This window comes from Pseudophryne corroboree, chromosome 1 (genome assembly GCF_028390025.1).
Source record: "Pseudophryne corroboree isolate aPseCor3 chromosome 1, aPseCor3.hap2, whole genome shotgun sequence".
Classification (NCBI taxonomy): domain Eukaryota; kingdom Metazoa; phylum Chordata; class Amphibia; order Anura; family Myobatrachidae; genus Pseudophryne; species Pseudophryne corroboree.
In genome coordinates this window covers 1,085,147,046-1,085,161,626 of record NC_086444.1, presented here as the reverse complement: position 1 = coordinate 1,085,161,626, position 14,581 = coordinate 1,085,147,046, and the positions used below count along the sequence as shown (strand labels likewise).

Here is a 14,581-nt window from a genome sequence, read left to right as displayed (position 1 = left end):
ATATTTGTAGTATTGGGTCAAACGTTGGATTTATATGGGCATATTTTATTTCTGTCTGGGACAGATTTTTTTTATTAAATAGTCTAAAGGCAAAAAGTATATTGTACATTTATTATACCTTATTTGTTTAATTCTAATAACAGAAATTTAGCCATTACATTTGCTGAGTACTCCTCTCAGACATACCTCCCAACATCTGGAGCCTTCAAAGAGTGACTTTCTCGCGTGGCCAAAAGGGGGGCGTGCCCTACGGGAAAGGGGCATTGCTTCATGGGAGTCCCATGATCATGTGCCACGCCTCCCAATTTCATCATTGTGGGGACATGCCCAGTGCTCTGTGAGCTGGTGGCATGCCCCCAGTCCTTCTGCCTCCCGTGAATAGACATTGTGCTCATGCTCACAGCGTCTATTCACTGCCGCTCTGCTGAGCAGCGAGTAACAGGAGCCTCCGAACTGCCCACCCCCACCGCGGGAGACTGAGGCCCGCGGGCAGGACAGCGGAACAGTCCCAAAAAGATGGGACTGTCCCATGAAAAACAGGACTGTTGGAAGGTATGCTTTCAGAGCAAGCTCCTACTTCATGTTTAACAAATTGAATCAAAACTTCTGAACAACTGAAACCCAAAGAATTCTGAAACACACACATGGTAAAGTAATACAGTAATACAGGCTGCAAGACTATGGCGTCAATTCAATTAGGAGCAAGTTTGTTTACTGAAACTTGCATACATCACATGAATGCCCACACCAGAGAAATGTAAGATTCAATTAGAAATGACAATTTGCAGTTCTCGTGTTGAGTTTGTAATTGAATTGTAACTTCCATTCGTGGAGCGAGTTCACTGTGAGAATAGCTCACAGAACTCCACTCACACCTAATTGGGTTGACTCCTATATGTTATTGTTGTACAGTATACACACAGATATGCTCATCTCTTTCTTCATCCTAATAACATTATTATGTATTACTGTCTAGCGGTGTCGGGTTCAGCTTCATCTTCTCCTGGATCCTCATGCTTATTGTAATTGTAACATTCCTGGCTGGCGGAAATGTGCAAAAGTTGGTCTGTGAACCATTCCAGGACAGGTCTCTGTTTAAGGTAAGAATGTGTTTTATAGATATAAGCCTGTGTTGCTGAGTACATGTAGTACCATATTTGGGAGAAGATGATGGGCTTCATGTTTCATCTGCACCAAACATTGCATTTATGGTACATACACTATTACTTGTGTTCCTGTGCAACATACGTATATACTGTACATGTTTTAGACCGAAAAATAAATGTTTGGGTTAAAAAGAGGTTTTAGTGTTAGATTTTTAGTGGTAAATTTACTTTGAGTCAGTTTTGCAAAATCACAAATTTTTGGTGGTTTTCAAAGCAGCTTTGCAAATCCCAGATTTACTAAAGACAATAATCCCAAAAACAAACAGCTTATTAGATGCCACTAAACACATCGCTGTCCCAATTATTTGTTTTTCAAACTTGACAAATATAATGTATAAAATTTACAGATGTGTCCTCCTAGTTTGTTGTTGCGGCAAGTAGCACTTTATAGCGTTATGCATCGTGACATGCTGCACTTAATCGCACCTGTGGGTCTTCCATATAAACAATGGATGTACGCATGCTCCCGCTACCCTGCATCACGGCAAGAATGCGGGAGGACACCCCTGTATCAAGCGGTAGTTTTACAAACTGCCGGAAAGATGCCTTCAAGGCCACAAAAATGTCTAGTTTCTTCCTGTCACTATGAAGCAGATTTCACCAAGTTTTGGATTGTTGACCCACCAATAGGTAACGTCAGCTGGGTTTAGACCCTTGTAAGAGTGGTTAGTGTTACCCTACGCATGGGACAAAAACTATGGGGCAGATGTATTAAGCCTGGAGAAGTGATAAAGCAGTGATAAGTGCAAGGTGATAACACACCAGCCAATCAGCTCCTAACTGCCAATTTACATATTGGAGCTGATTGGCTGGTGCGTTATCACCTTGCACTTATCACTGCTTTATCACTTCTCCAGGCTTAATACATCTGTCCCTATGTTGTTAATTGGTGTAACCATTTCTTTCTTATGATATCGCCATACATTATGAAATGTTGCTCGTCAAAAAAAATAAAAATTTTTTTTACACCAATAATTAACTACTATGTAGTTAATTATTCACTACTATAATAAATAATATATCTTGCTTAATAAAAAAACCCTTAATTTTGACCCCCTCATATGTTAATACAATTGTTATTGCCCCCAGAAAAGATTTATTATATTTGCCTCCTTATGCAGTACATAATGATTACTCATTCTAAGTGTATTTGTGATTCTTCAATACTGATTGGCAGATAAATGCAGCTTTTTTTTTTTTTTTAAATGCCGGTATGGTCATTTGTAAACTGCTTTGTAGATTTACTGTGCAAACTGCTGAATAAAGATCAACATGGCCATAAACAGTGTGTCCCGGCCCGTGTAATAGGGGTGTGACCCATTAAAAATAGTATTTGTGGCATTGCAATAGCTACCCACCCCTCCAGCCACAGCACAGACATAGGAGGCTGTTGCTTCATGGTAGCAACCTCCATACACGCGCCGCAAGCCAGGCTGGGGACACGCAGACAGAAGACACAGGCGTGGGAGGGGATATATTAGTAACCCCCCCGCCACGGGGTGTGGTATAAAAGATAGATAGTGTCTAGTTAGACATTCAAGAGATAGACATCATGGGGAAAATTTACTAAGATGGGAGTTCTATTTAAGATGGGATGTTGCCTATAGCAACCAATCAGATTCCAGGTATTATCTTCTAGAAGGTGCTAGAGAAAATAAGAATTTACTCACCGGTAATTCTATTTCTCGTAGTCCGTAGTGGATGCTGGGGACTCCGTAAGGACCATGGGGAATAGACGGCTCCGCAGGAGACTGGGCACAATTAAAGAAAGATTCAGGACTATCTGGTGTGCACTGGCTCCTCCCCCTATGACCCTCCTCCAGACCTCAGTTAAGATACTGTGCCCGGAAGAGCTGACACAATAAGGAAGGATTTTGAATCCCGGGTAAGACTCATACCAGTCACACCAATCACACCGTACAACTCGTGATATGAACCCCGGTTAACAGTATGATAACAACGGAGCCTCTGAACAGATGGCTCGCAATAACAACCCGATTTGTGGAACAATAACTATTTACAAGTATTGCAGACAATCCGCACTTGGGATGGGCGCCCAGCATCCACTACGGACTACGAGAAATAGAATTACCGGTGAGTAAATTCTTATTTTCTCTGACGTCCTAGTGGATGCTGGGGACTCCGTAAGGACCATGGGGATTATACCAAAGCTCCCAAACGGGCGGGAGAGTGCGGATGACTCTGCAGCACCGAATGAGCAAACTCAAGGTCCTCCTCAGCCAGGGTATCAAATTTGTAAAATTTTGCAAAAGTGTTAGACCCTGACCAAGTAGCCGCTCGGCAAAGTTGCAGTGCCGAGACCCCTCGGGCAGCCGCCCAAGACAAGCCCACCTTCCTTGTGGAGTGGGCTTTTACTGATTTTGGCTGCGGTAGTCCTACCGCAGAATGCGCAAGCTGAATAGTGTTACAAATCCAGCGAGCAATGGTCTGCTTAGAAGCAGGAGCACCCAGCTTATTGGGTGCATACAGGATAAACAGCGAATCAGTTTTCCTGACTCCAGCCGTCCTGGAAACATACATTTTCAGGGCCCTGACTACGTCCAGCAACTTGGAATCCTCCAAGTCCCTAGTAGCCGCAGGCACCACAATAGGTTGGTTCAAGTGAAATGCTGATACCACCTTCGGGAGAAACTGAGGACGAGTCCTCAACTCTGCCCTATCCATATGGAAAATCAGATAAGGGCTTTTACACGACAAAGCCGCCAATTCTGATACATGCCTGGCCGAAGCCAGGGCCAACAACATGACCACTTTCCACGTGAGATATTTCAAATCCACGGTTTTAAGTGGCTCGAACCAATGTGACCTCAGGAATCCCAAAACCACATTGAAATCCCAAGGTGCCACAGGAGGCACGTAAGGAGGCTGAATATGCAGAACTCCCTTGACAAAAGTCTGAACTTCAGGCAACGAAGCCACTTCCTTTTGAAAGAAAATCGACAGAGTCGAAATCTGGACCTTAATGGACCCCAATTTGAGGCCCATCGTCACCCCTGCTTGCAGGAAATGCAGGAAACGACCCAGTTGAAATTCCTCCGTTGGGGCCTTCCTGGCCTCACACCAAGCCACATATTTCCGCCAAATGCGGTGATAGTGGGTTGCAGTCACATCCTTCCTGGCCTTGATCAGGGTAGGAATGACTTCCTCCGGAATACCTTTTTCCTTCAGGATCCGGCGTTCAACCGCCATGCCGTCAAACGCAGCCGCGGTAAGTCTTGGAACAGGCAGGGCCCCTGCTGCAGCAGGTCCCGCCTTAGCGGTAGAGGCCATGGGTCCTCTGAGAGCATCTCTTGAAGTTCCAGGTACCAAGTTCTTCTTGGCCAATCCGGAACCACGAGTATAGTTCTCACTCTTCCCCTTCGTATTATTCTCAGCAACTTGGGAATAAGAGGCAGAGGGGGAAACACGTAAACCGACTGGTACACCCACGGTGTCACTAGAGCGTCCACAGCTATCGCCTGAGGGTCCCTTGACCTGGCGCAATATCTTTTTAGCTTTTTGTTGAGGCGGGACGCCATCATATCCACCTGTAGTCTTTCCCAACGGTTTACAATCAATCAGAAGACTTCTGGATGAAGCCCCCACTCTCCCGGGTGAAGGTCGTGTCTGCTGAGGAAGTCTGCTTCCCAGTTGTCCACACCCGGAATGAACACTGCTGACAGTGCTAGCACGTGATTTTCCGCCCATCGGAGAATCCTTGTGGCTTCTGCCATTGCCCTCCTGCTTCTTGTGCCGCCCTGTCTGTTTACATGGGCGACCGCCGTGATGTTGTCTGATTGGATCAGAACCGGTTTGTTTTGAAGCAGGGGACTTGCTTGGCATAGGGCATTGTAAATGGCTCTTAGCTCCAGGATATTTATGTGTAGTGAAATCTCCTGATTTGACCACAGCCCTTGGAAATTTCTTCCCTGTGTGACTGCTCCCCAGCCCCGAAGACTGGCATCCGTGGTCACCAGGACCCAGTCCTGTATTCCGAATCTGCGGCCCTCTAGTAGATGAGCCCTCTGCAGCCACCACAGTAGTGACACCCTGGTCCTTGCCGACAGGGTTATCCGCTGCTGCATCTGGAGATGCGACCCGGACCATTGGTCCAACAGGTCCCACTGGAAAATCCTTGCGTGGAACCTTCCGAATGGAATTGCTTCGTACGAAGCTACCATTTTTCCCAGGACTCGCGTGCATTGATGTACCGACACCTATCCTGGTTTTAGGAGGTTTCTGACTAGAGATGACAACTCCTCTGCTTTTTCCACTGGAAGAAACACTTTTTTCTGGTCTGTGTCCAGAATCATTCCCAGGAACAGAAGACGTGTCGTCGGGACCAGCTGTGACTTTGGGATATTGAGAATCCAGCCGTGCTGCTGCAGCACTTCCCGAGAAAGTGCTACCCCCACTAACAACTGTTCCTTGGACCTCGCCTTTATCAGGAGATCGTCCAAGTACGGGATAATTAAAACCCCCTTCTTCCGAAGGAGTATCATCATTTCGGCCATTACCTTGGTAAAGACCCTCGGTGCCGTGGATAACCCAAACGGCAGCATCTGGAACTGATAGTGACAGTCCTGTACCACAAACCTGAGGTACTCCTGGTGAGGAGGGTAAAAGGGGACATGCAGGTAGGCATCCTTGATGTCCAGGGAGACCATGTAATCCCCCTCGTCCAGGCTCGCAATAACCGCCCTGAGCGATTCCATCTTGAACTTGAATCTTTTGATATATGTGTTCAAGGATTTTAAATTTAAGATGGGTCTCACCGAACCGTCCGGTTTCGGTACCACAAACATTGTGGAATAGTAACCTTGTTGAAGGAGGGGTACCTTGACAATCACTTGCTGTGAATACAGTTTTTGGATAGCCACCAACACTGCCTCCCTGGCAGAGGGAGTTGCTGGTAAGGCAGATTTTAGGAAACGGCGGGGGGGAGACGCCTCGAATTCCAGCCTGTACCCCTGAGATACTACTTGAAGGATCCAGGGATCCACCTGTGAGAGAGCCCACTGTGCGCTGAAATTTCTGAGATGGGACCCCACCGTACCCGGGTCCGCCTGTGAAGCCCCAGCGTCATGCTGTGGACTTACCGGACGCGGGGGAGGACTTCTGCTCTTGGGAACTGGCTGTATGCTGCAGTTTTTTCCCTCTACCTTTGCCTCTCGGCAGAAAGGATGCGCCTCTAGCCCTCTTGTTTTTATGGGGCCGAAAGGACTGTACTTGATAATACGGTGCTTTCTTTTGCTGTGGGGTAGCCTGTGGCAAAAATGTTGATTTCCCAGCCGTAGCTGTGGAAACGAGATCTGAAAGACCATCCCCAAACAGTTCCACCCCCTTATAAGGCAAAACTTCCATATGCCTTTTTGAATCGGCATCACCTGACCACTGCCGAGTCCATAACCCCCTTCTGGCGGCAATGGACATTGCGCTTATTTTTGATGCCAGCCGGCAAATATCCCTCTGTGCATCACGCATGTATAAGACAGCGTCTTTTATATGCTCTATTGTCAGCAAAATATTGTCCCTATCCAGAGTATCAATACTATCCGACAGGGAATCTGACCACGCAGCAGCAGCACTGCACATCCATGCTGATGCAATCGCTGGTCGCAATATAATGCCCGTGTGTGTATATATAGCTTTTAGGGTAGCCTCCTGCTTTCTCTCAGCAGGTTCCTTTAGGGCGGCCGTATCCGGAGACGGTAGTGCCACCTTTTTTGATAAACGTGTAAGCGCGTTATCTACCCTAGGGGGTGTTTCCCAACGTGACCTATCCTCTGGCGGAAAAGGGTACGCTGCCAATAACCGTTTAGAAATTATCAATTTCTTATCGGGGGAAGTCCACGCTTCCTCACACACCTCATTTAATTCCTCAGATGCAGGAAAAACTACTGGTAGTTTTTTCTCACCAAACATAATACCCTTTTTTGTGGTACCTGGGGTACTATCAGAAATGTGTAATACATTTTTCATTGCCTCAATCATGTAACGGGTGGCCCTATTGGAAGGTACACTAGTCTCATCGTCGTCGACACTGGAGTCGGTATCCGTGTCAACATCTGTGTCTGCCATCTGAGGTAGCGGGCGTTTTAAAGCCCCTGATGACATTTGAGACGCTTGGACAGGCACAAGCTGAGTAGCCAGCTGTCCTATGTCGTCAAACCTTTTATGTAAGGAGCTAACACTGTCACGTAATTCCTTCCATAAGTCCATCCACACAGGTGTCGACCCCGCAGGGGGTGACATCACATTCACAGGCATTTGCTCTGCCTCCACATCATTATCCTCATCATACATGTCGACACAGCAGTACCGACACACAGCACACACACAGGGAATGCTCTGACAGAGGACAGGACCCCACAAAGCCCTTTGGGGAGACAGAGGGAGAGTATGTCAGCACACACCAGAGCGCTATATAACACAGGGATATCACTATACAGAGTGTTTTCCCCTATAGCTGCTTGTATTATATATACTGCGCCTAAATTTATTGCCTCCCCTCTCTTTTTTACCCTTTCTGTAGTGCAGGGGAGAGCCAGGGAGCGATCCTTCCAGCGGAGCTGTGAGGAAAAATGGCGCCAGTGTGCTGAGGAAGATGGCTCCGCCCCTTTTCCGGCGGGCTTTCTCCCGCTGTTTGTGTAAATCTGGCAGGGGTAATTTACACCTATATAACCTCTAGGGCTATATATGGTGTCAGTTTTGCCAGCCAAGGTGTTAATATTGCTGCTCAGGGCGCCCCCCCCAGCGCCCTGCACCCATCAGTAACTGGAGTGTGTGGTGTGCATGAGGAGCAATGGCGCACAGCTGCAGTGCTGTGCGCTACCTTGGAGAAGACAGAAGTCTTCAGCCGCCGATTTTCCGGACACTTCTTGCTTCTGGCTCTGTAAGGGGGACGGCGGCGCGGCTCCGGGACCGGACGACGAGGTCGGGTCCTGTGTGCGATCCCTCTGGAGCTAATGGTGTCCAGTAGCCTAAGAAGCCCAAGCTACCACCAGTTAGGTAGGTTCGCTTCTTCTCCCCTTAGTCCCTCGTTGCAGTGAGCCTGTTGCCAGCAGGTCTCACTGTAAAATAAAAAACCTAAAATATACTTTCTTTCTAGGAGCTCAGGAGAGCCTCCTAGTGTGCATCCAGCTCGGCCGGGCACAGAAATCTAACTGAGGTCTGGAGGAGGGTCATAGGGGGAGGAGCCAGTGCACACCAGATAGTCCTGAATCTTTCTTTAATTGTGCCCAGTCTCCTGCGGAGCCGTCTATTCCCCATGGTCCTTACGGAGTCCCCAGCATCCACTAGGACGTCAGAGAAATGAGAAGTACAATCTGATTGGTTGCTATGGGCAACATCCCTTCTTAAATAGAACTCCCATCTTAGTAAATTTACCCCCATATGTTAGACGGACATTAGGTCGAAGGGTCAAAAGGTCGACATGAAAATGGTCGACATAATAAAAAGTAGACACCATGTTTTTTGCATTTTTGTGGTTTGTGTGGATAGTTTTGTCATCTGGGACCCCCAATTGTAGAAAGGCATACCCTCGCGGGGCTAGTTTCGGTCGCCACGCTTCGGGCTCGGTGGCTCACTGTGCTCGCCACAAGGTTTATAACTGACTAAATGCCAACATGGATAGAGAAGGTATGAAATAGTCCAAAAACATGTTAAATAAAAAACATTTGTCTATCTTTTTTATGTCGACCATTTTCATGCCGACCCTTTGACCCTGTCGACCTTTTGACCCTGTCGACCTAATGTCTGTCTAACATATGGTGTCTATCTATTGACTGTCTAACTAAACACTGTCTATCTATAAACCGGATACCCCCTTCTCGGCACCACTGGAGTGAGTTTGTTTCAAAATAAATAAATGTTTTAAAAAAATGATGCTAGATATGCCATGCATCTAGTGTGTTACTTATAAGTTCTTCTCAAGGACTCTGCTTTAAAAATATAAAAGATTCTGGGCTAGCTTTATTTACCCATGGTTCATCACAGCCGCCGATGATCAATGGATATAAAGCAGCAACACAAATAAAAGCTATACCAAGCTGTTGTCATTCTGAATCCATCTAACCATCTGCGGTGGGTTTGACAAACCCTGGATTAGTAAATATAACCCTTTGTGTTTCCAATTTGCTTCTAAAGGGATGTAGTCAGGTGACCGGCGGTCGGGATTCCGGCTGTCAGCATACCGACGCCAGGATGCCAGCAGGGGGGCCCAGAGCTATTCCCACTCGCGGGTGCCCACCCTGCCAGCATCCTTACAGCCGGGATCCAGGCTTCAGTATGCTGACTGCCAGGATCCCGACCGCTGGTCACATGACCCCAACCGCTTCTAAATACACAACATACATGCACATAGTTTTATTAGGCGACGGTATGAATCATCACATCTCCGTGGCCTGAGCTGTTGCAGACGTACTTCTAGGAATAATATATAATAGAATTTAGTCATCAGAATCTTATCTTTACATTCCAGCTCTTCAATCTGCTGGCAGATCTTTAATTTAATTGTACGCTGTTACTCCTTTCTAGCCATCTCTCAACGCTTTTAAATCTAATGTAAATGTGAAAATTGCATTGCTTTAATTTAATTTTGTGAACAAGACTTTTGCAGGGCAAAATGTTTCTGACAGGTTATCTATCCATTACATAAAGGAGTAGTGTGAGTTGGTATATAATCCACAGAAATATGACGCTCCGGGGGGAAATCCCATTTGCCTATCCTTTCAGCTCATTTTGTTGTGCGTGCTTTCTCAAGCCACAGCCTGTATGACAGCCGAGAGCTGTCAATCGCTAATTCACACTTTTGGGCTCCAGGCACCAGCAGCCTCCTTGGAATTTTCTTTCAGACACAAATAAAAAGTCTCTGTTTTTACACTGCATTAGTCTTCATTTGTAACAGCATATTTATGTTTGTGTAGGTACAGTGCGTTTAGTTTCTTGTTTGCTTAAATTGCTTCCTGTGGATAGAATGGATGGAAGGTGGAACACGTGATTATATTATAAACATACTCTTGTTACCTGCATATTAGCAGTGCACTTGGCTGTAGTATATGTCACGTAGAGGTGTTCAAAGAGCAAGATCTATAACTTGTAATACTTTGCTGTAGAATTTCTTGTGTACAGTATGCTATAGAACACAAAGGATAATAATCACATGCACACAGCGTCTATTCAATGCTGCTCTGCTATGCAGAGCAGCGAGTAACAGGAGACTCCCAACTGCCACCTACTGCGGGACACTGAGGCCCACGAGTGGGACAGCGGAACAATCCCACAAAGACGACACCCATAATAGAGTAGGAGTAGATCCTGTGGCGAGCGCTGCACCGAGTCCGCAGCATGGCAAGCGCACCCAGCCCGGAGCGTGGCAAGAGCAGCGAGCCCGCAAGGGGACTCTTAGCGCTCGCCCCGCTGCCGCCATTCTGGCGGGTGGGATATTGCTGTCGGATATTGACAGCCAGCATCTCACCCACCGGGATAACGTACATAACCCAATAGTAACTTATGCTGAGCACAGCAGTAGTGGAATGAGGCACATTGCCCGAAGTGTGTCGAGTGAAGCGGTACACTAATCGGGGATCAAATGTGGGTTAAAATGGTAAATGGCACTCAAAAAATTAAATACTGTACTTGTGTCGACCTTTTCCGTGTCAATCATTTCAATGTTGACCGTTTGACAGTGTCGACATTTTTACCCTGTTGACCTTTTGACCCTGTCAACTCTTTCATATCAACCATTTGTGGTTGACCTATTAACTGTCAAACTAATTATGGTTGACCCAAGGATCCACACCCATTTTGGAGAGTTTTTTTCCAGCATATGCGTCCCATTCATAGTGACTGGGGAATGTCTCAAAATTAGACAGGAAGGCACCTATGCTTAGAATTAAATATACTGCATGTCTGCATATTTTGTGGTTAGTGACTGACATTACAGATTGTTTCCTTCCTTTTTTTGTTTTTTAATTCCAACAAGAACCATGGTGGGACATGTGGTTGCACATCACTTGGAGTGCCACAGATTGCACCATTCGATCACAAGTTTACTGCCTACATAATACATGATGTCAGTGTACTGTGCCACCTCTAGGACCCCGTGGTCATCGTTGATGACACAGTTGTTTATAGTGGCACTGGCTTACATATTTGTGGCACTGATTATGTGTCTGTAGCACAGTCTCTCTCCAGAGACACTCAGGGGCATGTCCTTGCTGTCTAGGGGATGGAGGAAGAAGACATGCAGTAATGGCATGCTTGCGAAGTAGGCACATATCTGAGGTCATGTATGTGCAGTAGCGCACTTCCATTACTATTGGAATGTGGGCAGAGCCAGATTAAGGGGGGATGCAGGGCATACTGTACCCCGGGCCTCCTGTGTCAGGGGCCCTCCAGCCACAGAACACTAATATCACTAGCTTTTCCTCTTAATGAGAGAGCCAGAATGTGAACAGGACAGTATGCAGTGCAGGCAGAAATACAGGAATTCATGTTTCATGAGCTACAGACGGAGCTTTCTCACCAGAGGAGAGAGAGGATGGTGGAGAGAGCTGTAAATGACACAGGGATCCCAGCTTCTGCTCCTCCCCATCTGGGTGTCTGAGTCCTGTGTAAACTGTTATGCAACAAAACCATTTGGGTCTAGAGATAGAGACACACAGAGAGTCCTCATGAGTCCTGTCCCAGTGTGTAAGTAGTACAGAGGCTGCTGCTATTCTTGCATGTGACAAGATAAATTATTTTATTTTTCTATGTGTATTTTAAGGTTTTTTAAGTTGTCTTTGTTCTACTACAAGAAAATTTTATAAAATAGTTGTCTTTCAATTAGGTGTATAAACAATACCCAGGCATTATTAAACTATTAGTTTAAAACTAATATACACCGTTGGTTTCAATTTAATATACACAATCTATACCTCCCACTGTGACCCATTCCAGGAGGGAGAAAATGCTCTCTACCTGGACATCCTTCTTAATTTATGATTGCAAACATCTGTGTTGAACTACCTTTATTATCAATTACATAGTTCAACACAGGTGACACCAATCATATATTATAAGAGGGAAGTCCAGGTAGAGAGCATTTTGTCCCTCCTGAAATGGGACATGTTGGGAGATATGCACAATCTAATATACATCCCCCACATTCCACTGGGGCCCCCCTGTTTTAAGTGCCCCGGGCACCCCCAAGGCTTATTCCGGCCCTGGATGTGGAACTACGAGGAGACAGTGTAGAACTCTCAACAATAGGGCCATAGCAGTTATATAGCTCTGGTCAGGAGGGATGAATGTGACCTCTTTGAGCAGGGCCAATCTTTGCAACTGTTGGTGGATTATCCATTGTTCCCACCTCATTTGACCTGTATTGTCAGTTATTCATTAACCCCTCACTTCCACCATAATCTTTTCACCGTTAAACTCCATCATTTACCCCTCATCATCATCATCAGCATTCATCCACTATCATCTGCCATCCACCTATAACCCCTGCATTATTAACTTTCCATACTCTGATTCACCATTATTCCCTCTCATCCTCCATCAGTAACCCTAGTTCATTATCATCATCATTATTATTTACAGTATCCACTAATACTTTCTCATCATTGAATTCCTCACCCACACAATCATAATATCATCCTACCTCCCCATCATCATCTGAACCGCCACCCTTCTTCTACAAATTTGCAATAGTTTCCCTCTGAATACTGTCATGACACCACTGGGCCTACTGGTCAATCAGTTTCCATCTGATTAGGTTTATATTTGGCTCTCGAAAATGCTGGGGCACTGTCAGCGATTAGAGTAGAGAACTCATTACATAGCTCTCAACAGCCATGTACACAGAACCTTCTCCTCTGAGCCCTGTGTTACACCTCCTTTGCTCAGTGTATTAGCTCTCAGCAGCCATGTACACAGAGCCTTCTCCTCTGATCACTGTGTTACATCCCCTCTGCTCAGGGTATTAGCTCTCAGCAGCCGTGTAAACAGAGCCTTTTCCGATGAGCACTGTTACACCTCCCCTGCTCAGTATATTAGCTCTCAGCAGCCGTGTACACAGAGCATTCTCCTCTGAGTACTGTGTTACACTTCCTCTGTTCACTATATTAGCTCTCAGCAGTTGTGTACACAGAGCATTCTCCTCTGAGCACTGTGTTACACTTCCTCTGTTCACTATATTAGCTCTCAGCAGTTGTGTACACAGAGCATTCTCCTCTGAGCACTGTGTTACACTTCCTCTGTTCACTATATTAGCTCTCAGCAGTTGTGTACACAGAGCATTCTCCTCTGAGCACTGTGTTACACTTCCTCTGTTCACTATATTAGCTCTCAGCAGTTGTGTACACAGAGGCTTCTCCTCTGAGCACTGTGTTACACTTCCTCTGTTCACTATATTATCTCTCAGCAGTTGTGTACACAGAGCCTTCTCCTCTGAGCATTGTGTTATACCCCCTCTGCTCAGTGTCTTAGCTCTCAACAGCCTTGTACACAGAGCCTTCTCCTCTGAGCACTGTGTTACACTTCCTCTGTTCAGTATATTATCTCTCAGCAGTTGTGTACACAGAGGCTTCTCCTCTGAGCATTGTGTTACACCCCCTCTGCTCAGTGTCTTAGCTCTTAACAGCCTTGTACACAGAGCCTTCTCCTCTGAGCACTGTGTTACACTTCCTCTGTTCAGTATATTAGCTCTCAGCACCCGTGTACACAGAGCCTTCTCCTCTGAGCACTGTGTTACACCTCCTCTGTTCAGTATATTAGCTCTCAGCACCCGTGTACACAGAGCCTTCTCCTCTGAGCACTGTGTTACACCTCCTCTGTTCAGTATATTAGCTCTCAGCACCCGTGTACACAGAGCCTTCTCCTCTGAGCACTGTGTTACACCTCCTCTGCTCAGTGTATTAGCTCTTAGCAGCCGTGTACACAGAGCCTTCTTCTCTGAGCACTGTGTTACACTTCCTCTGCTCAGTATATTAGCTCTCAGCAGCCGTGTACACAGAGCCTTCTCCTCTGAGTACTGTTACACCCCCTCTGCTCAGTTTATTAAAAATGTGTTTAAGCCAATGGTACCATTAGATATCATTTGACATTAAGTACATGTGCCCAATTTAATTTAAATGATTATTGGCTAACTTCAAAAAGAGTAGTTATGAAGGGGCATATTTATGAAAAAATATTTGTTAGAAATACCATAAAAACATCTATTAGTGAGTGGTGGGTACCAGTAAATATTAATTACCATCAGGATACATTCCTCCATAACCATTTACAACTATAGGTAAACCTGATAAAGCCATACAGAATCTGTAAATGCAATATATTGTGAACCTGAGTAAAAAAAGAATAGAAACGCACTTCTCAAAGGTGATCATTGGTCACATAATGCAAACATGATATCAAAATACCACAAG

At 45.8% G+C, this 14,581-nt stretch overlaps 1 protein-coding gene across 1 annotated transcript in view; it reads left to right on the top strand.

Moving 5' to 3' along the window:
• PROM1 (prominin 1) overlaps nt 1-14,581 on the top strand; it is a 359,429-nt gene that overhangs the window by 265,986 nt on the left and 78,862 nt on the right. The window contains exon 14 of the mRNA XM_063921206.1: nt 977-1,100. Within this exon, the coding sequence (XP_063777276.1) occupies nt 977-1,100 (124 nt within the window). The remainder of the gene's footprint in view (nt 1-976; nt 1,101-14,581) is intronic.